Consider the following 24,322-nt stretch of genomic DNA (forward strand, 5'->3'; position numbering starts at 1 on the left):
AATAAGGATAGTGTGATGTAGAAACTCTCAAATAATTCTGAGAGTTGGAAACACGTGCACATTTAGTCTAACTTTATAGAAGAGGCAGCTGAGGTCTAGTATACTTAAATGAGAATTGGCATATTAACATTTATAAATAACTTAATTTTTACATGTATGTCACATGGTCGTATTTGATTGTAGTAATAGCAAAGTAATAATAAAATTATCCTTTGCATCTGAAGATATAGCTTCTTCTTCATAAACGGTAAAATGTAATTGTAGAAATTGGCAATGAATAACTATAAAAGTCACCTGAAAACAAGATTTCATTTTTAAACAAAATACTTCTAGAAGTATTTAGAAGGAATAAACTCATTGAGAGAATTTATATCTGAGTAATATGGCGGTGAAGCTTTGTAACATGACAGAAGTATGTATTTGAATCTTTTAAAGATTTTGTTTGCTCTAATTTGCTCATTAACATAAAACTCCAGGGAGAATGTCATTGAATTAGTAACAAGATTCTAAACACTATAGTATTTTGAATATGATAGTATTCCTTTTCAGTGTTTGTAAAAACAACTTTATACTTTTCATTGGTTTATATGGGCATTAATTACAAAGTATTTTCAAAGAATTTAAGCATAAAAACAAATGAAACAATATGCTTATGTCAGCTGGTGCTAAATAATGCCAAATAACAAACTAAATTACCGCATTTATTAACAGGTTCATAGTTCCAGTTCTACCACTTATTGTGTCACTTAGAGCAAGTTGTTTAACCTTTCTGAACCTTAGTTTACTCATCTGTAAAATAGTGATGACAATACCTACCTCAGAGGTTCTTGAAGTGAAAGTTAAACTCCATGATGCATGTAAAGCACTTAATGCAGTCTTGGGACATTGTATATACTTTATGAGTAGAAGCTATATATACACTCATATGTGTGTGTGTGTATATAAAAGAGCGGTATGGTTTAAATGAAAATTATACAGTGGTAACAGGATAACAGGAGTCTCCCATAATTGTTCCCTGGTGTACTGCATTGGGTATATGGGCCACTGTTACTCTCCAGATCAGAACCTTTGAAAGCTTACAAAAAGTAGTTGAATATGTGTTGATAAAGGTTAATGCAGCCATTTTGCAGGGATATACTATTTTATTGAACTATAAGATAATAAATATAATTGCACAGATTTTAAGTTTACAGCTTGATAAATTACAATATAAGCTTACGCTTATAATCTCTACCCAAGTCAAGTTTATTGGCTATTTGAATGTTCTATTTTGTAAAGTTTATGCCTAATTTTTTTTTTTTATCTATTTGCTTGGCTATCTTATTGTTCATTGGTGGTTTTTAAAGTGTATATTTTCAGTATGAAAACTTTTGGAGAAATATCTTCTTCCCTTCTCAGGCTTGCTTTTTCACTCTCTTAAAGCTGACTTAGGTGAATGCATGGGCTAATTTAATATGTGGTCTTATTTTAATATTCAATATTTAATATTTTATTTTTCAAAAATTTCCTTTGGTTAACATGATTTATGTCCTATTAAGAAATCTTTACCTATTCTGTTGTCATTAAGATATTTTCCATGTTTTCTTTGTTTCTTGTTTTCTTTAAAAGCTTTATTGTTTTACCTTTCACAATTAGATCTGCCATCATCAGAAACTGATTTTTGTGTGTAGTATGAGATAGAGATTAAGGTATATTTTCCCACACGTAGATATCCCTTAACTGAGCCCCATTTCTTATTCCACTGCATTGTCATAAACCAGGTGACCTTATAAGTGTGGATCTGTAGTTGGACTCTTTCATTAGCTTGTCTAGTTTTTCATCAATATTACCATAATTTATAGTATAAGTCCTTCTGCTTGTTATTTAAAGGACTATTCCTGGTCCTTTGCACTTCTAGATCAATTTTAGAATGTTTCAGTTCTGGGAAAACAACTTTTTTTCTTGTTTTTCTGGCTTTATTAAGATATTGGTATATAATATTGTGTAAGTTTAAGGTGTAAAACATGATGATTATTTAAATTAAAATTATCGAGGTGACATTGGTTAATAAAATCAAATAGGTTTTAAGTGTACAATTTAATAACATGACAGAAGTATGTATTTAATATGTCATATGTGTATTGTATTGTGTGTTTACCACCCAAAGTTAAATTTTCTTCTGTCACCAAATATTTGCCCCCCCCACCCCCCAAAAAAACCTTTGAAGTGTATTGTACTGTTGGTATACTTTGGGAGTTATTTTCTTTTAATACTTTAAGGATATTATTCTATTATATTGTGTCTTCTGTTGTTTCTATAGAATACTGGCTTCTTTGATATTAAGGTGTCCTTTTTCTTCTGACAGCATTTAGAGTATTTTCTTTGTGATTGGTTTAAGCAGTTTGACTCTGATTTGTCTAGGGTGTATGTGTGTGTTTGTGTGTTTGTGTTGTGCTTGGCCTATGTTTGAATTCCATCCCCCTCAATATTTTACTGTGAAACTTTTCAAACTTACAAATAACTTGAAAGGATTGTACAGTGAATGTACATATACCCACAATTAACAATTAACTGTTGCTCCATTGACGTTATCATAGATATCTTCTGTATCCATTTATCACCCTGTCTTTATTTTATGAGGCAATTCAAAGTAAGTTGTAGATCTCAGTACACTGTACCATGAAACACTTAAGCATGTTTTTCATAAAATAGTTCAGTATTTATGGTTCTTTTTTTAGAAGTAAATTTTACATATAGTGAAATGCAAATTCAGTGAGTTTTGACAAATGCCATACATCTGTGTAAGCCAAAGTCCTATCAAGACATAACGTCATTATCACCTTAGAAAATTCCCTCATTTCCCTTCTCACTCAGTCCCCTTCTCTCCCTCTCACTCCTTCCATATGTAACTACTGATCTGAGTTTTTCACAACAAATTATATTTTTTTCTGTTCTAGAACTTCATATAAATGGAAGGATACAACATGTACTCTTTTGTCTGTTTATTTCTCTCAACATAATGATTTTGTGACTTACTGATATTTTGTTTGTATCAATAGATCTCTTTTATTCTTTATTGAATAATTTTTCTGTACAAGATTTCCAGGCTCATCTTATACCTCCCTGCCTCAGCCCTGGAATCAGCCATTTTTCCAAGGAGCCTTAGTGGGGAAAGGATTTGTTGTTTTAAAAAGTATATTCCAGTTTTCTGGTGAAATTTTCTATCATTTCATCCATTTTCTTGAAATTTTTTTATCATTATTTTAAAGTCTCTGTTATAATTTCAACCCAGATAGCTGGGTTGCTTCTATTGATTTTTTTTCTTCCCAAGTTTCTTTGCATTTGATTATTTCCTGTTAAGCTGGTAACTATTTTTGTTTGCTTATTTTCTTATTTCTTTAGCACTGGGCCTTGGGTATGAAAATTTTTAGAGCTGTGCTGGTCAATATGGCAGCTTTAATCAGGGCTGTTTAGGTTTAAATTTAAATTACTTAAAATTAAATGAAGTTAAAAATTCATTTCCTCAGTTGCATTGACTACATCTGAAGTACATAATAGATGTGTGTGACTAGTACAAATAGAGAATAGTTCATCATCACATAAAGTTCTGTTGGACATTGCTCTACAAGGAACTCTGGATAATCATGTCTGCCTCCAGAGGTAATTTTTTTTTTTCTGGAAGCCAGGTAGAGTAAGTAGATCATGTTATTCCAAGTGAACCTGGTCTATTTCACTCTGCCCTTTGTTCCTATGGTGTAACTCTTTGTGGTTTTAGTTGAAAAGCCTGGAGTGTCTGCCAAGGCTCGTCTTCCTTGGCAGGCTCTGAATTCCAGTTTTTGTTTTCCCGGCCCAGTAGGACAGCTGCAGGCTCTTGTCCATCTCATTCTGTTCAGCTTGTATGGCTTGCTGTCAATTGGTGATTATCTCTAGGAAATGTAAGGATCACTTTCACAATAATTTTTCTCTTTGCCCTGGGATTTTGTTCTCTCAAGTCCTAGGTGTCTTGTCTGCTCTCTAATGACTTCACACAGTTTTTTTTTTAACAGACTTTATTTCATATAAGTTTTAGGTTCACAGCACAATTGAGCAGAAACCACAGAATTTTCATATCCCTTCTGCTTCTACACACATAAAATCTACCCCACTATTGACATCCTACACCACAGTGGTAAATTTGTTATAATTAATGAACATACATTGACTTCATCATTATCACCCATAGGCCATACACACAGCTCTCTGTGTGTGTGTGTGTGTGTGTGTGTGTGTGTGTGTGTGTGTGTGTGTGTGTGTGTGTGTGTTTTATCCAGCCTTTATAGTTCTCACTGGAGATATTAGCCTGATACCAGCTAGTTTGTATCCTTCTATTTTCTTTGATTAGGCAGAATATAATCCAATATATTTGAAAGCTTCTCAGTGATTCCTGGCAATTCTTTAGACAGTTATTTTTTGGGATTAATGGTTCTGGTAGAAATTATGCAGGGTTAGGTATGGGAGGGGAAATGTATGTGTGATTGTTTCCTATGTTCATATTTTTTTAAATTCCATTGGTCTAGATATAGAAGGTGCTTAATGTAGTTGGCCATTTTGTAGGTTATCAGATATCTGAGAATTTCATTTAAAATGTATATATTTAAAATGGAATATTTTGGGAGCAGTATGTCTAATTGGATATTTTGTGTTCATTGAATACATCTTTAAGGAGTGACTTAGTTTGTAAAATACTCTGCCAGGGGCTGTATGAAGTATAAAGCCAAGTGAGAGGCAGCTCCTGATTTGAAGGACCTTAGGTTCTTCTTAATAGAGAAAAGGTACATACATAAATATTAACAGGACTGTTTGTAGAAGGCACATTTTCTTACAAGGTTTATAGGTTTAACTTAAGTTTTTGTTTCGGCATCACCATTTATTGACCCTTCAACTTTGGGGAAATCACTCATTCAATTTCAGATGCTTTTTGGGAAAAGGGAGAGATAAATTGTGTCAAGCTCTTGTTTTATTGTAACAATAATCTGAGAAGGCAAGTATAACCCTCATTTGCATATGAATGAATTGAGGTGGCAGTGAGGGACAGTCTATAAAATAGATCTGGTCTGCGTTTTTAAAATATAACAATCTCATGAAAACAACAAAAATGCTGAAGAGCTATTCCAGATAAAGGAAACTAAAGAGACATGGGTCTGGGATTTATTTATTTTGTATAAAATTCTTGTTTGTTATAAAGGAAGGTATTATTGGGACAATTGGAAAATATCTGAATAATAGTATTAATATTAATTTCCTGATTAAAAAAATACACTGTAGCTTTGTAAGTACACATTGAATGAACTAGGAGTAAAAGTATACAGTGTCTGTAACTTAACTCTCAAATGATTCAGAAAAATTATATTTTGTGTGTACATCAAAGAGAGGATAATACAAATGTGATAAAATGCTAACATTTGGGGAATCTGGTTGAGGATATATAAGAATTCGTTGTATAATTTTTCTGTAAGTCTAAAAGTATGTCAGTATAAAAAGTTGTAGGGAAAAACAGTTTGAGAAAAACAGTGATATATTTGCTTAGCTGTTAAATGAGTATTTGCTATTAAGCAATGGTATGCTCCAGAGTGCCACCACGTTGTAAAAAAGAACACTCGATGAATCAATGTCTATCTTTTACTTGCTTGTTAATACATAGATATGTGGTCACATGATTAAATAATGCATTTGTAATAGTTCGTTAAATAGAAATGATTTATCTACACGGTGTTGAGGAGCTTGGACTCTCACTCATACTGCATAGGTTTGTTTACAAGCCCAACCACTAACAGAGATCTTGATAGGTTAACTTCTGGGCTTCAGTTTCTTCATCTCTAAAATAAGATAATACAGTACCTACTTCAGAGGATTTTGTTAGAATTTAATGAGATAATGAACAGAATATGACTTCTAATAAGAGCTCAATAAATATTTTTGTTATTTTAAAGTTGTAAAATTGAATCATTTATTGCAAGATAATTTTTGTTGTCTGACTTAGTTAAAACACACATTATAGATTATGAGCCTCTATTGGCATCTACTGATGATAACACATTATAATTTTAAATATATCTCATAGTCAAATAAATTTAAGAAATCCTGGACTGTTTTGTACTTTCCTCCTAGTCACCTGTAGAATAGGGATAACATGTATCTCGTACCTCATAGAATAAAATATATTTAAAAGAGTGGTAAAATATAAATGCAGTACAATTGTAAGATATTAACATAGTTCATGTATATGATCTATGGTAATCAGACATTGATTTTTCTACATCCATTAGTCTATAAACCAACATATAAAGGAGAGACACATTCAGCCGAAGTTACTGACATCTTTTTCCTTTATTTTCCACAGACACATTTCATATTACCTTACTAATTGAGCTCCTTGGCTTCTCTTGATATATGTTAGTAATAATTTTCTTACAGTTTTTTCTTTCATATCATGAGAAGTTTGAGTGATCTTGTTACTGTTCTTGTTAGATAAAACATGAAATAAATAGTGCTGTCTATAAATGAAATATATTTCTGACTATTACATATTGATTAGATATGCAGAGTATTGATGTGTATCTATCCATCTTTTGGGGGCATTGGGCTCTTAAGCTATATATTTGGCATATTGGTAATGCAAATGAAATCTTTGCTATCTACCATCCTCCACCTCTCAGGTTTAACATTCAATAGGTTTTGAAAATATTTATTGTCGTTTACTGCTGTTCTTTGTACTTGGTGCTTTGATCTGGATCATTGTCCTGCATAGTCAGAAGATTAAGTGGCCTTGCAATAAGGATATTTTTAATTGTGATATTTTTAGCCTCTGACTCAAGCTACATTTGAATGAGTTTCTATTCTAAGAGCCTGCACTTTGATTACATTTCAACATGTTATTGAATAATTGCAGTTACAGTCATAAAAACACAATCTGTGTGAATATCCAGTTATTCTTTAGTGATGTTATTGCCTACAACAATACATTCTTATCACATTAAAAACATCCATAACTTAGAAAAATATGACTAGAAGTGGTTGATTGTCTTTTTTGAAATCTATTTGCCTTTCCAGGAGTGTTGAGGTTTTGTTGGTTGTTTTAAAAAAGCACCATTCTGCAGGATATTGAAAAGAGTGCTGATTAAGCTGGAAATAAACTTGCTAGCATATTTTAATAGTCATCCTTCTGTTAAAGTTCCAGATGTTGAAATGTTTCTTTATGTTATAAATCTGAGTTGCGTTATCATTTGGAAGGATTCCTGGTGGTCTCTCCAGTGTAAGCTCCCGTATTGTTTGTAGAAGAGTCTCCAAGGTTTCACTTATAGACAGTAGTGGAGCCTGTAAGGGGAACTCCTCCAGTATTCCTTCCCTCCTGAGGCTGTATTCCCACATCAAAAATTACCGCTAGAAAGTTGTTTTTTATAATAAGAGGAAATAAAAAAGATTCACCTAATGCTGATTATGTAGTTTAATTAGATGATAATACTTAGAAGAAAACATGAAATTTCCATAAAATATAGATGACTGATGATTTTTTAACATTAATTTATTGCATTGTATGAGATGTTGCTTTAGGAACAGTTAAATATTGTGGCAATATGATTGCCGATAAAACTTGGGCGTGTATCCTTCCAAGATTTGCTGTTCTTGTGCAAGCACATGTTTATCGGTGCCTGCATTTTATAACCACTTCAGCTATTTGCTGTCTTTTGCTAAGTATAGGGTTATGATTTGTAAGAATTTATTGAGTGCATGACGTTGAATTGGTATTTATGAGTAATCACAGCTACCAGCTAGTAGATGGTTATATCTACTGTTGAGCTCATTTCCTAATTGTCTGTGTGAAAGGATGTGACATTCATCTTTAGGAACATGGTAACTGCCAAAATAAGAGCCTTATTTTAACTAAGAGGTATCCAGCAGATATTTGTGTATTTAATGTGAAAGATTACTTATGGTTAAGATGAGTAAATGCTTAAAGATCAAGAAAAGGGCTTAGTAAAATGTCAACTTGAGTTCTTTTACAATAAGTATGTTTATATTTCACATTTCCTGGGTAGTCTTAAAATGAAAGGTCTTATGTTTAAAGAGAAAACACATTGATAAGTATAGCATCTGAGTGGGAAAAATTCCAGTAAGCTAAAAATCTGATAGTTTTAGTAATCCTAGAAATTATTTATTTTAAGGTGTCGTAGTTAAAAGCGTGGATTCTGAAGCCATAAAACTTGGCTTTGAATCCCAGCTGCAGCTTGTACTAGCTGTGTGACTCTTAGGGAAGTTAGTTATTCTTGTGTCTGTGTCTTTATCTATTAAAAGGATTGATATGACTATTAGATGGGTTTATAAAGCATTTAACGGATTGCTTGGTTAATATTTGTGAAGCGTTTAGGGGATGTAACTCTTTGATGCTATTGCTGTTATTATATACATTTTAAAGTTGGTTTAAAAAACGACACCAAAATACTTTCTTCTTTTGATTGTTTTAGAAAGCTAAGGACCAGTTAATCAGAAAAAGCACATACAGTTTCTCATGTTATGGAACTATTAAAAAAAACAGATCAATTAGCATTCTCCGGTTCTATGGAAAATAAAACTAGAGCATAACTTTTGAATAGCCAAAAATGACTGGTTTCAATTTCTAGGTTTTCTGTTAGTTTGACTTTGTTTCTTTAATCGCAAGATTTTATAATTTGAGGTGATATGGTATAGAGAAAGGCTTTTGGAATTAGACAATTGAAATCTCAGTTCCATCACTTTCTGGGTACTTTGGGTAGTATATCAGCTATCTGTTGCTGTGTGACAACTCCAAAACTTAATTGCTTCAAAAATAATGATTATTTTTCATGATTCTGTGAGCTGGCTATACTTAACTGAGTTTTTCTGTTTTACTGGGAACATTTTGTTTACTAGCATTTTTTATCTTGGAGCAGAAGAACAATGCTGAAATTTGTTTTTAGAATATTTTCTTTAAATGAGATAATGCATTAAAAGTTATTTCCATGATGGCTGGCCCATTGTTAAAGCTCAGTAAATTGTGTTTGTTTTTATTATGTAGTCAGAACGTTTCAATTGTCCCAAATGTAAAGTGGCTAGCATGTAAAAAAGTCTCTTGGTTGATACCCATTTGGTTCATGTATTTGATTTAACAAAGATATTCTTATCATTAAGAATATCTTTAGGAACAGTTAAATATTGTGGCAATATGAATGAATTAACGGATGGATGGATGCTAGTATCTTCTGTTAGGAACAGTTAAATATTGTGGCAATATGAATGAATTAACGGATGGATGGATGCTAGTATCTTCTGAACAATTCACTGAAAAATGATGGTCGGGTGTACCTATTATGTGCCGGGCAGTATTCTCATTTAAAGCATTGAAAAATTTCTTATGGAATTTATATTCTAGTCAGGGAGGGAAGAAACACAATAACGAAACATATATATCAGTTGGTGACAAGTGCTGTAGAGAACAATAAAGCAGGGTAAAGGAGGAAAGGTAATTGTATGTGTTGGTGCAGGGGCTTACCCTTCTATTTAAAGTGGTCAGGGAAGGCCTTTCTCATATGATCTTTGAGCGGAAACACAAAGTAAGAGTGAGGGGGTCAAGTCCTGCAGTTCCCTCTGCCTGGAACCTTCTCCTAGATAAATGTAAAGGTTTTAAGGCAGGAATAGGGTTAGAAACAATAAGGAGGCCAGTATAACAAAGGTCTTTTGCAATTTACCCAAAGGGTATTGCACCCATAATCTCTGCTCCTTTATATTGGCGTGCCACTATATGAGCAAGAGGTTGTTATTTTCTTTTAGTGCCCTAAAGGTTTGAGAAAGGGGTAGCACAAGATTGCTTCACTCATAAGCCTGCTTCATTGAACAAAGTAGAAAATCAGTAGTTCCTTTAACACTAGTACCTTCTTTTCCCTTTTGAGAAAAGACAGACATTTTCTTTCTGTCCTGGCTAGTTCTCTCAGAGGCAGTACATACTTGTATTTGGTGTATAGTCTCTCTGCTCTGACCTTCAGCACTAGAGCCTATTCTTGCTCAGTAGCCTGGTAAGCTGACATGGCCTCTCTTGGTTAACTTCTCATTTTTCGTAATAGCCCCAAAGTGGAAACAACTCGAATGTCCATCACTTGATGAAAGGATAAGGAAAGGTGATGTATGCATACAATAGAATACTATTCAGCAAAGAAAGTAAAATGAAGTACTGATAACATGGTACAACACGATTGTGGCATGGGCATGCCGAGTGAAAGAAGCCAGTCACAGAAGACCACATATTATTGTATGATTCCATTTGTGTGAAATGTCCAGAGTAGGCAAATCTAAAGAGACAAAGTAGATTTGTGGTGACCTAGGGATGGAGGACTTGAGGATGAATGAGGAGTGACTGTTAATGTATATAGGGTTTCTTTTGGGGATGATAAAAATGTTCTGAAATTGATTTTGGTGATGGTTGCACAATTCCATGAATATACTAAAAACTTGAATTTTACTATTTAAATGGGTGAATTGAATGTGAATTATATCTAATAAAATCGTTATTTTAAAAAGTGTCTTTATCTCAGAAGACTGCCCTTATTTTAGTATTTTTGTTGAGTTTACTATTTACCTTTTCCAAGTTTGTGCTGCATTTCTCTGGCATCTTCTTACTGTTAAAAGTAAAGAGAAGCATGTAGCTATACATTTGCATAGGAGAATCCTCAAGAGAAGCCTGGATGGCTGCACCTTTCAGTCTTGTTGAGGGACAGTACCCGAGAGAACCATCAACTCTGTCATTTCAGAAATTATTCAGTGTCCTAGACCTGACCAGACCTAGGTTGTCACAGAAGGCTGAAGTATATCAGCATTATGCTGCTATTCATCTTGGCCCAACCTTATATTCTCTATGTGTAGGAAAACTAAGGAGCCATATGAAGATAAACATTTTCTTGGTGGCCATGACATCACCACATGAGCTTGTAGTTTCATAGCATTTGCAGTGATAAGCTAAAGCATCTGTCTCTATTATAAGAATATAGTTGTTTATAAAATTAGACATACTGTGTTCGTGAACTGAGATATCCCTTTTCCTAACAGGGCTGGGTTTCTTCTGTCAGTAAGTAAAATTTCAACTTAAAAAGTAAATGAAAATTAAATAAATCAAATAAAATGTTAATAGTCATCTTTTATGAGTGACAGTATTTCACTGTGTTCTTGTTTGAAGTATCTACTGCCAACATTCTCATCTCGTGTCTAGCAAAAGTCCCACAAACCCATTTTACTCTATTTTATATTAGGTTTCAAGGTTTTAAAGAAGTAGAAAGGATTTGGTCTTCATGCATGTTGATAAATTTGATTAAAAGCACGTGGCAGAAAGGGAGGGAGGGTGGGAGAGAATAAGGAGAGGGGAAAGGGGAGAGAGGAGAGAGAACAGGGGAGAGAAGAGAAAGATAGGATTTAAGGTACAGATTGCCTTTGTTAGCCTACAAATTTATGGCTTTAATACTTCTACTTGTGATACAGTGGTAAACAACAGGTTTAGTTATACCCTTCATTCAACAAACACATTTAATGTGTGCCTTGTCTGTCTACAAAAGTACAAATGATGTCTGTTCTTTACTATATCCTTAGCACTACCACATTTTAGATGCTCTGAAGGGAGTTAAGGTAGATTTAAAAAGAAGTGGAAGAACTTTCTTTAGGAGTAGAACAGAAGATCTATTTTAAGAGTGGTCCACAAATCAGAGTTCTTGCTATGATCATTTTTATACAAAAGTAGCCCAAGGGAAGAATTTGAGAGTCAGTTAAGATGTAACCAAAAAAACAAACTTTATTCATTACTGACAGATGGATATATTATTCTTTCACATGTAATTTAATTTTTAAAGTTTATTAACTCGAACATCTCTGGCAGTTTCATCTAGATTATAAGTACTTTAAGGTATTGCTTCCCAACCTTTTACATGTAATGATACACGTAGGAAATAATATTTTATGGCATACTAGGTAACCTGGAGAGAATTTTGGGCGTATTCGAATGGGACTTGGTGAAGAAATTTATTATATTTATATATTTATATAAATAAAATACAAAAGTTTTTGGTTAGATAGTTATGGCAGCCATGGAATCGTTCCACTCAGATTCCCCTTCAAGAGAACCTCCTTCAAGGAACACAGTTGACTGTGAGCTTCCAGCTGTTGCACCTTCAAATATGTCATTGCTCAAGCAGAGGCCACACTTCTGGGCTGCTCCCAGCCAATGAGCAAACAGTGTGTGTACTAGAGCTGGGCCATTCTTGCTTGATGGAGGAACTCCTCTAACAGATAATTTTTGCTCTGGGACTCTCTACCAACCCAACCAAGACTTTCTCATAGCAGCGCTATAGTTGGAGGTTCTTTCTACCCAATTCTACCTTTGCCTCTCTTTCGCAGGTATCAGAATTGCTCAAGGTCTGGGGGCTCCCTTCACCTACTCCTGCTTTCTCTCCCTGTATCCTTTACAGGCATTTCCCCCAAGAAATTTCTTGCATATTTAATCTTCTCACAGGATCTGAACTGACACAGTAATACAGAATGAATTTGTATAAAACTTCCAGTTGAAATTAATATTTTAAAATGAGAAATTTGAATTAACTTCGATGAATATAACTTTTGTATCTTAGGTTTTATGTTTGAAGTAGCTTTATTGCAGTTTGTCAAGATCTATAGTCAAGATTTTGAAAAGATATCTCCACCTTCCTGTTCCCATCAATTAGAAACTTGGCTCATTCATTAAATGGTAACAAATGGCCGAAGGAACTTATCACTCTTTGTCCAGTTGACAGAAACTCCTTTCTTATTGTTAACCAGATTTCAAATAATTTAAGTCTCTTTAAATTATATATTCTAAATACTATTATTGTTACTTTTCTTTCATTGCCAGATGTGATGTTAAAGTTTTCTAAATAGACAATTTCAAACCTCATGAACTTTTTATATTAAATATTTCAAAATGAAGTATTTATGCACATACCTGTAGCTCTATTAGTCTTAATAATTCTTTAGGATTCAGATACCACTAGTGAATTCCTTTTTACTCCATACTTTTGAAACGATCTTTTTGCTTTGAGTCTTTTTTTAATATAGGTTAATATATACCCTTTATAAAGTCTTGTGCCCATTTTTCTTTCTTTTTGCCTAGACTTCTGTTCTTCAAGACCTAACTTTACTCCGATGTTTTTCTTTGTGTGACCCAACCTGTGTTAGAACAATTTATTTGAGAAATGTTTACTGAGTGCATATTCTTTGCTAGGTTCCGCATATATAATAGTGAACAAAAATAAGATCTTTACTGTCTTTTTGTACCATATTGTGAATATATAAGATTGATAACTTAGTATAACTTATGTTTTTTCCTTTCTACAACACATTTTAGCATTTTATTATATTTGACTATAATTCAGACATGTACACAAACGTTTTGTCAAAAAGAATGAAAACCTTTTATACCTATGTTTTAAAGATCTTTTATGCCTCAAAGAAAGCATCTCCCTGTGACTCTTACTTGTTTTTAATAAATGCTGTGGATTAAGGGTTTACTAAATCTTAAGTATTAGTTATAGCAGAAATATACAAGAGTAGAATAGTCAGTTGCGGGGCAGATCCCAAATCTATGGCAGAAAACGTCTTATCTCTGAACTTATTCTGATCAGAAGCACTGTAGGGAGGAGATGGAATAGTCTTCCCATTGGTCTAACTACTTGAGTCTAGGGCTTTGGTTCCAATACATCTTTGTCCATGTATTGGATTCAACCCTGGAGCTTTAAAAAATACTGATGCCTAAGTCCCATCCCAAAGTTTCTTATTTAATTACTATGAGGTGCATCCAGGACTAAACATGATTGTAATATGCAGCCAAGATTGAGAACCACTGTCTTAGGAGTTAGTGACAGTCAGCAGTCTCAGTTAAAGAAATTAGCAGAAGGTTTATTTTGTGTAACTGTATGTAATGTATATGCTGAGAGAGCCTGGGAACAGTGCCATTCCAGTGGTGGTAACACAGACCCATAGCTCACTGAGGGTATTCGGATTGGTCAAGTCTGGGAAAATTAGAGAATCTAAATAATCATAGTAGTAGATTATAACCTCTTGAATAAAATAGGAATTCATTAATATGTACTCACATGGGAAATAAATGAATAAATTGAAAGTTTGATAAGGAAAGGATTATTTGTATAGTCTCAAATTGAAACCCCACAAAATAATTACAAAAGGAAAAGGAAGAACAAAATAATGGTGATATCTAGCAGATACCACATTAATCAAGTAATCAAAGTGAACATTTACAATAATGGAACAAATCCGAATATTTGACACCTGATAGCGTAAAATAAAATATCAGACAGACCCACACTGAGGGACATTCTACAAATAACTGATCTGCAGTATCTTAGTCAAGGTCATAGAAATCAAGGAAAGACTTGAGGAATTATTCCATATTGAAAAAGATTAAAAGAGATAAGACAATGAAATGTAATGCTTGATTCTAAATTGGATCCTTTTGCCAGAAAGGACATTATTAGTCTGAGGCTTAAATGTAGAGATGTATCATCATTCATTTCCTGGTTTTGATGATTGTATTGTGGTTATACAGGAAAATATTCTTGTTTGTAGAAGATAGAAAGTATACAGTTACTTAGCAAGTTATTCTCAGGTGGTTCAGGAGAATACTCATTGAACTGTTCTTACAACGCTAAGTTTGAGATTGTTTTAAAAATAGAAAAAATAAGTAGCTGGAACAGGAGACACAGGAAAAGAAAATGAGAAAGGTAATAGTCTCAAGGAGGTGGCAAGCCATGACTGCCAGACATGAAAGAATAAGCCCCAGAAAATATTTGACAAGTAAATGGCATGATCAGATCTGTGCTTTAAGAAATCTAACTGCATTATTGTGTAAAAAGAATCGAAGAGAAAAGGCCTAGAGTTAAGGTGGGTCAGTGCTATATTTGACATGCAAAGTGGATCACTTTTTAAACCACCCTTTATTTTAGGTAATAATCATGAATTAAATAAATAATGATAATGGGGAAAAAAGAAAATGTATACTCATGCACACACAAATCTGGTATAACTGATTGTATGACTTACTTTGGAATTACATAACTATATGTAGAACCTCTCAGAATATTAATCTTCTCACGGGATAGTCATGTGAAGTAGTGGCAATTTATCTAGGAATGATATCTTTCATGGAATTCATTTTCCAAATAAAGCTATTTAAGTACTAAAGTGCTTTTTAACTGTTTTGATATATCCTGTACTTTTCTGCCTTTTAAAGCAGGATGACATTGAATTTGGTCTTCTCTCTTTTGGATGACTAATGTCCCTAATAATTGGAATATTTATTATTGTGTTTTGGAATATTGTCTAGTTCTAGATCCACTTTTGTTTTGTTGTGATCATATCTCTCAATGTCTGGTTTTCAGTTCAGTTGATGTCATAGTGTATGTATTTAATAGTTTGCCAGTTCTCTTTCTGCTGTAGTCTCAAAACCGAGGCTATGCTTTTTCCTTTTTTTAATGTTATGTTACTAAAACTCTGAAGATTAAGTGTAGAGATTTTATCATAGTGATGTACTTACGACACCTTTTAAAGTTTAATTCAGCATTATGACTAGGTTTCAAAGAATTCTGAAAAGTGGAGTTACTGTAAATAGAAGGTAATGTCATTTTACTAACTTTTCTTAGAATGTCAGATGAAATCAGATAATTTTAAAGGAAAACCACTTTGATTTCTTATTTTTAAATTTCAGAGCTCCAGAGATTATATTGGGGTTGCCATTTTGTGAAGCCATAGATATGTGGTCATTGGGATGCGTGATTGCAGAATTATTCCTTGGATGGCCGCTCTACCCAGGAGCTTTGGAGTATGACCAGGTAACTGAACCGTCATGATAATCTAGTAGAATTAGTAGGTTGTAAGAAAGAATGCACTTAATCCAGTATCTAATACACGTGAAAATCTTTTTTAAATAAAATGACAAAACCTGAGATCCTGTGGATTTTCAATTCAAGATCTCAAAACTATTTGATTTTTAAAAATTTCTTTTATAATACTAATTTTCATAAACAAAGTTACAATCTGCAAGCCCCCAAAACTGTTTTTTAAAACAATTGGGATAATTTTTTTGTATCATTTTTATATAATAAACATATAAAGGGCTGGACTATGTCCAATTAAATAATAGTGCTTTGCTCAGTTGACAAACTTTGATGATGAATGAAATGTCATCTTCTCCCAAGGAATAAAAGGCATCATTTAAATACTGGTCTTAAACCAACAACCATTATTGGTCTTAAATATCTCAGTCACCTGAACCTTCTTTTGTATTTTTAGCTGTTTTTGAATGGTGCTAAAGTCTAGTTTAACATTATTTAAATGATTCTCAGTAGAATCCAGCAACTTACTTCATTAAACACTTTTCGTGATAATTTCCAGGTATGTTCATTAGCTTCTCTACGCTTTTAGACAATATTGCTTGCTATTTTCCCAATTTTTCTTGATTTTTATTTTATTCTATATTTTTTAATTTTTATAAGAGTTTATTTGAGCCAAACTGACCATACATGCTGGGGTGCAAATTCTCTAAATGCTCCCCTATTTTCTTGATTTTTAATATCAAGATTTATTTTTGGAGTAATCATTACCTTATTCACTACTATTTGAAAGAGTTTCATTACATCTCCCTTATTAGATATATATACTCATTTTAGTGGAAAATATTAGTAAAAATTAACAAAGTTGATACATTAATTTTATCTTTATAGTAAAAATTAACAAAGTTGGTACATTAATTTTATCTTTATAGTAAAAATTAATAAAGTTGATACATTAATTTTATCTTTCTGTAATTGGCTTGTAGTGGACAAATATAACTTTTATTCAAATGATATACTATTTAACTTTGGGGCATGAAAAAATAGAAAATAGAACATTTCAAACACACATGATGTAAATGTAACAATAAAATTTTGTGCCTTATTTTCAGGGCTGAGCTTTCTATATCAAAAGGGATATGAGAGGTAGCTAGTTTGATGACATAAATTTTGCTAAGATGACTCTAAAATTAATCATTTAATATTAATTATTAGATTAGCTATAAGTATTAACATCAGTTTCTTCTTCTAATGACTTTCTATTTATAAACCTCTTTTAGGCCTTGTTTCCTATTCTATACCTATTCCTCTGCATTCAGCATACCTCTTATAACAGACTGTTTCTGTAAAATTTTTCATACATACTGGTTTCCTTCAGCTTTTTATTCGACCACTAATTTTCATGCAAATGCTAAACTATTGCTAGTTTTGAAAGAGTTGGTGATCTAGTTGGAGAGTCCCATAATTCTTAGCTGCTGAAGTACTGAGGTGCCAGTCAAATGCTAGAAATATACCTTTGGCTTTGTGGACTAGTTTATGACATGCATACTACTCTGGAGCAGGACACCATCTGGTGGCAGTTTCAGGTTGATTTGTTATCATACTATGGATTTGGGCTTCACAATTCTAGTCTTGGACAATTGATGTTAGTACTGAAAAAGACCCTACTGATTATCTAGTTACTGCCCTTTCCAGTTTTATAAAGGATAAAACTGAGGCCCAGGAAAAGGAAATGACTATTAAAATTTTGTCACAATAGTAGTTTAAGACAAATACCCGACCAAATACTTAGTTTTTCTAAATTCTGTAATAGAATTTAAACTGTTAATCTGATTCAGATTAATAGTATTTTCAGACTGTATGTCACTTTAATTCTAGAATGGTACAGTAATTTAAAAAAGTTATGATCATTTAGTGTCACTAGTTGCACAGTTATCAATTCAGTGAATTGGTACTGTGCTTGAGTCCTTTCCTGTCTTAATTGTAGATATATTGTCCTATTAGTGTTTTCTATACTGGATTTTAACTTATACTTACCAGGGAAATATCAGAAACATTCTAGGGAGTTAAATAATAATTTTTATGGATAGATAGACAGTATTTAGTTGGTAAATATCAATTGTTCTTACAAAACGTTTGTTGGAGTTTAGATAGAATCTAAACTATCTAAAAGTCTGAATTTAAATTCAAATTTCATACTTGATAATTTCAAATTATATCTTTATAAAGTTCACTGTTTCAATTCCAGGGTGGTAGTGGGAATCTTTAAAGGATTCTGCTTTGTCAAATTGCAAAGAGACCCACTCAAGCTCGAGTAAGAGTCCTTTTATTTCTATGTGGACTATCAAAAAATCCAAGAATAGAGCTATAATATGATTAGATTCTGTGAAATCTAGAGTGGGAGGTACTTTGTATTCAAGGCAGCACTGGAGAAATTAATAGGCATTGGTGGATCACTGAGGTGTGGGATCATACGTGTGACTTCACTGCTCTTCAGTGCTTCTGTCTTCTCTGATTCTAACTTGCTACTCAGAATTTCTGTGCAGTCTTAACTTTGGTTAGGTTAACGTAGCCATCAAACTCCAGCTCTATCTTATCACTCTTTGGCTCATCCCCAAACGGTAATTGGTATTTCTTAGTTTACGTTTCTGGTAATATAAATCTGATTTGGTAAGATTATTTCCAGTTGAGTTCACAGGGCAAATTTATGAGTTAATTGCTTCTGAGTCAGGTTCCCACCCTTTACCCACTGGGCACAGGGGAGGGAAACAGTGTGTCCCTTCATATATTGGCAGTTGTTATACATGGAACAATTTTCCTTCAAAATATTGGGCAGGCATGACCAAAAATAAACCTATAAATTCATTTGATGCTTTTTTGTTGTTGTTGTTGTTGTTGTTTTTCCCCAGTGCCATACCAACTTGCCAGGTATATTAATTGCTGTTTTCTCTTTGCTCTTTTAGCACTTTATTTTCTTTCTCATAATGGTGCTTCCTAGCTTAATTGCAGAGTATGTGCTTAAATATTTATTCTACTGAATTATATGGTTTTTGAATACTGACACCATATTTTATTTATTTGTATATCTTTAGGATCTGACATATAATAAATGCTCTGTGCATGTTTGTTGAAATTGAATTGTTGAACACCTTTCCTACCATCTAAGAGACTCTGTAGCATCTAGGTTCTGAACTCTTAGTACTATTCTATTTTCTGTTTCCGTGAAACAAGGAACTCAGCCACTTTGGATGTGGGGTGAAGGGAAGACATCACACTTCACTTTAAATGAAATGAAACTAGTTTGTAAAGTCGAGATTTCAGTTATATGTCATGTAAAATTGGGTATAAACAAGGATAAACATAGAATCTATTGTCAGGAGGCTCACAGTCTAGTAGGGAAAACAGACATTAAAAAATAAGTGTAATTTAGTATTATTAATGTATTAAATGTATGTTCTAGGTGTGATGGTAACACAGAGGAAAGTGATCACTTCTTTTTGGGATGGTTAAGCATAGCTGTACAGAGGAGAAGTTCTTGAACTAAGTCTTGAAGAAGAAATAGTAAAAGTTTGTCACATGGATTTGGAGAAATGGGAGAGGATACACAGGGATATTGATGAGTAGGAGGAAAGAGAAACTAGCCTATGCAAAGTTTAGCATGGTGCTAGATGGGGCTTGAGTACAGGTGCATGTAAAGAGCAGGGAAGAGACAAAGCTGGAGGAGACTGTATGTCATGATTAGAGGTTTGGAATCGATCCTATAGGCAGTAATTTTATACAGGAGAGTAACAGATTTGCATTTTGCCAAATTCATTGTTAGTATTGTGGATAATGCATTGAGGGTGAGTAGATGGGGTCATTAGGGAAGTGAAATTGTATAACTCAGAATTGTATAACTCATGAAATTGTATAACTCAGAATTGAAGAAGACCTGGAAATAGAGGTGGAGAGGAGGGACAGTTATGAAAAATACTAATGAGGTAAAATTGGTAGGGGTTTGGATGTTGGAGGGAGGGTGATGAGTGAGAGGTGCTTGTTTGGCATAAATTTCAGGTTTCTGATTTAAGTGGTTGGTGTTGCTATTCATCAACGAGGAAAAGGCATGAGAATTAACAGAATTAAGGGAAAGTCAGTTTAGGATATGTTGTTCACTTTGAGATACATAAAGGCCAGCTGGGTGGAAAGTTTCAATAAGCAGCTGGATCTAGAGTTCCAGAGATGGAGATAAATATTTAGATACAGATGTAGAGATAAAACTATGGACACTTGGAGCTTGTAAAGGGAAAGAAGACAGATAAAACTCTGGAATACAATGACATGTAAAGAACAAATGGAGAAGGCAATTAAAGAGTGTCAAGAAGTAGGAAGAGAACCAGAAAGAAACAATGTTCGGAAGTGGAAGGAACAGAGTTTATAAGTGAAAAGATAGTAGCCAAAAATATCCATATAAAATATGGATTAACATTGGACTATTCAACGTGTCAGTTATTAACAGGCCATTACTTATCTTGGCACCATATCATGGGAGTGATAGTAAAATTCATACTGCAGTTTCTTGAGGTACGAATGGGAAGTAAAATATAGGCTATTTTAAGACATTTTGTTAATTTTTGTAAGAGTTTATTTGAGCCATACAGATAACATATGCTGGGGAACAAGATCTCAAGTCCTCACTTAAGACTCTTTAACTTAGAAGAGTTTTAAATAGTTAAGAGCAATTCTTCATTTTGAGGATAGAAGATAATAAATATTTTTGTAGATTGAGGGGAAAGATCTCAAAGAGGAAGAAATAAAAGATGCAGGAGATGGATTAACTGATAATGTAATACCCTTGAGGTTTAACAAAAAAAAACAAACCCTGTGTTCTTAAATACAATTTAGAGGAGTTAAGCCCCTCTTTATTCCCGATGCTGCCCAGTCATTAAGTTGGAGAACAGATATTTGAGGGCCTGCTATGTATCATGGGTGTATGTGTAAGTAAAGAAAACAATCTTTTCCTTTATGAAATTTACATTCTAATAATGGAGAATGGGATAAGAAAATAGAAAGTAAACATATAGAATATCAGTTGTCAAAAAGCATGGCAGAGAAAAATACTACAGAATAAGGAAGATAACGGGTACCAGAGTACCAAAGAGAAGAGAGCTTATTGCTATTTATTGGCAGGCTATGGAAGGCCTCACGAAAAAAGTGACATCTGAACTGAGAGCTGAAGGTAGTGAAAAATGAGCTATACAGATGCCTAGGCAAAGAGTGTTCCAAACAGAAGGATATGAAGTTTTCAGTGGCCCTGAGACTGGACCTTTTCAGTGTTCTGAGAGTGCTCATCTACACTCGTGTCTCTTCCTCTCGTGGCTCAACCATGCCAGTGACAGAGATGTATCCTCTTCAATGCTCCCACAGTAATCTACCAAGTCTTTATAAATTTAAGTCTCTCTTAAATCCACTCCTTCCTTTCTATTTCTACTAAGTCTCTCAGTTCAGTCACCCCCTCCCCGCCATCTCTCCTCTGGCCTTACCCACCCTCTCCTATTCTTAGATATTTTGTTAAAAATGTAATTGGTCAATTTCCTGCCTAGATTTCTCCATGGTTTCCCATTATTACTTCCTGGAGTAATATTCAAACTCCTTAACCAACTGATAAATCCTTTCGCTTTCTAGTTCAGTTTGATCTCTTGTTTTTCCCTTAGTTAACCTCATACTTTAGTCTTCGACTGTGTAGGTGTTTTCTTTTGATTTCCCATATTTACTCATAACCTCAACACAAATCATAATAAGATTTTCCCCACTTCTCAACGGCTAAAAAACTCATTTGTTCTTTAAGAACCAAGTTGAGTATCACATCCTCTGGAACTTTATGTGACAACATTATTTTAGGTATTTCTTCTCTGTCTTTCCATAAAGCATGCATTTATTATGGTACTTATAACACTGCATTATAATTGTTTACTTGTGTGTTCCCCACCAGACTGTGGATTTCTTGAGAGTGCAAATTATATCATTTAATTCTTGACCAAATATCTAGCATAGTCTTTGATGTATAATAGGCATTTAAATAATATCTGTTACATGAAAGAATAAACTCTTCTGTTTTGTAAATTATTTTTCAGATTCGATACATTTCTCAGACTCAAGGTTTACCAGGAGAACAGTTGTTAAATGTGGGTACAAAATCCACAAGATTTTTTTGCAGAGAAACAGATATTTCTCATTCTGGTTGGAGATTAAAGGTAATTCATTAAAAAAATATTTAGAAAAACATATTTCTAAGATGCCTCACGTATATTGGTTATACACTCCATGCTTAGTTTTATTTTATTGTATTTCTTCTTTTGAATTTTCATTTTTGACCCCGTCCCCCCCTCCCTTTTTTTTTTAATGAAGAAAGCCCTTTTACAATAACCTAGCTCACTCTCTAACCTGGGAACATAATTATCAACTCATCTTAAATGATTTTTAAAATTTTATATGTATAATTAGTTTTGTGTTGTGTGTTTGCGTCTCCTCTACCTAGTTCTTCAGCATTAACGTTGATAGGACAGGGACTGAATCTAATCACTTAGTAACCCAAGTACCTAATTTATTCCTGGATTTTTGGGGATCAATATATCATCAATGTTTAACTTTGTAATTAGTTATTTTGTTTAAGGAGGTTGTTATATATGGAATATTTTTTTTTTTACCTGAGCCAAGCTCTTCTAATTTTTTTTGTACTTTTAAAAATTACATTTAGATAACTATTCTTTCAAAACTACTGCTTGCCTTAGAATATTCAGTTATATTAGACTGCTTAAGTATTGAAAGAATAAAAATTTACAAATGGTGGGTAATAATATATATTTTTCCCCTCTTTGATATATTCACTAAGACACTAGAAGAGCATGAGGCAGAGACAGGAATGAAGTCTAAAGAAGCCAGAAAGTACATCTTCAACAATCTGGATGACATAGTGCATGTGAGTACCGCAGTCACATTTGTCAATCTTATATGCTTAAGGCGGTAGACGTGATTGGTAAGGATGCCAAAACATGTTAATCATTTTCTAAAAGAATATAGAATACTCGCTGTTTTTAAGCTTTTCAAACAAAATGATTTTAAGATTTCAACCTTTCAGGAACTAAATTGCATTTGTCTTTGAATATTTAATTTACACTATCCTGTTCTTTAGTCAAAAGCATTTTCCTTAAAAGGGAAAAATCCTAGCAAACAAATTTATTTTCCCTGTATCTCATTAAAGATGGGTATTTGTTCAATCCATCTCTAATGAGATGGGGAAAAAAATTTTTTTCTGCTTTGAATGCCATTTGATACTTTAAAACATTTTAAGGATTTGTTAAACTCAGTTCTTTCCCATTTCAAAATAATTGTAGTTCTCTGTTCTTTCCTTGTTGTATTTTTTTTAAATGTGAAACTTTAATATATGCTATGGCTTATTTTTATTTGATGATTTGAAATTTTGATTTTGCAGGTGAACACAGTGATGGATTTGGAAGGAAGTGATCTTTTGGCTGAGAAAGCTGATAGAAGAGAATTCGTTAGTCTGTTGAAGAAAATGTTGCTAATTGATGCAGATTTAAGAGTTACTCCAGCTGAGACTTTGAACCATCCTTTTGTTAATATGAAACATCTTCTAGATTTCCCTCATAGCAACCAGTATGTTACTTTAAAATCTTTTAAAATGATTCTGAAGAAATAATAATGCTAAGTCCGTAGAAATCAGTGTGTTAGAAAAAATGATTCAATTTCTTCATTATATATAAGTAACTGAGTTAAAAGAGGTTAAGCTAACTTGACCAAGTTCACATAGGTTAGTAAGTGGCGACGTAGAGCTAGAACGCAAATCTGAATTTCATTTCAGTGTTCTTTTTCCAAAATACTATACTGAAAATGACCAAGTGATTTTGTTTTTACATGACATTTCTTACCTTAATAACCAGACATATATATACTAAAAGGAAATGTTAACAGGCCGAAGGAAGTAAATGACTTTAAATAGCTTCTTTTAATATTTTAAAAAGAGTGAAGAAAGTATAGGGATGAACCAATATCCCTTATTGTGGATTACCCTTAAATTTGGTGTTTTTATAAAGTCCAACTGCTATCTTCTCCCCCTACCATCGCCTCTTAAAAATGCCTAATGGTTTCTATATATAAGTCCTTCGAAGATAATATGATAACTCCATACTTGGTACCATTAATTTTGAGATATGTAGATCTTGAAATTTTGGAAAATTTACTTAGAGTAGGAATAAAATTATAGTGTGCTAACCAAAAAATGCTTACTATTGCTTTGATGTCTTAAAATATTGCAGGTATAAGACACACTTTTACTCGCTTTAAAGTTCAATGTTTTCTTGTAGGATTTCCTGATAGAAACAGTATTGGAAATAAGCAGATTTAAGTGCAAGTCATAGAATCTTTTTCTTTTGGAAATA

The 24,322-nt window shown here is 33.2% G+C and overlaps 1 protein-coding gene across 6 annotated transcripts in view; it reads left to right on the forward strand.

Moving 5' to 3' along the window:
- HIPK3 (homeodomain interacting protein kinase 3) overlaps nt 1-24,322 on the forward strand; it is a 79,473-nt gene that overhangs the window by 42,257 nt on the left and 12,894 nt on the right. For all 6 annotated transcript variants that reach the window (XM_039866580.1, XM_039866582.1, XM_039866578.1 and 3 more), the window contains exons 3-6: nt 15,764-15,887; nt 21,998-22,117; nt 22,756-22,842; nt 23,356-23,540. In XM_039866580.1, coding sequence (XP_039722514.1) covers nt 15,764-15,887; nt 21,998-22,117; nt 22,756-22,842; nt 23,356-23,540 — 516 coding nt within the window. The remainder of the gene's footprint in view (nt 1-15,763; nt 15,888-21,997; nt 22,118-22,755; nt 22,843-23,355; nt 23,541-24,322) is intronic.

This window comes from Pteropus medius, unplaced genomic scaffold (genome assembly GCF_902729225.1).
Source record: "Pteropus medius unplaced genomic scaffold, Ma_sr-lr_union100, whole genome shotgun sequence".
In the NCBI taxonomy this organism is placed as follows: Eukaryota; Metazoa; Chordata; class Mammalia; order Chiroptera; family Pteropodidae; genus Pteropus; species Pteropus medius.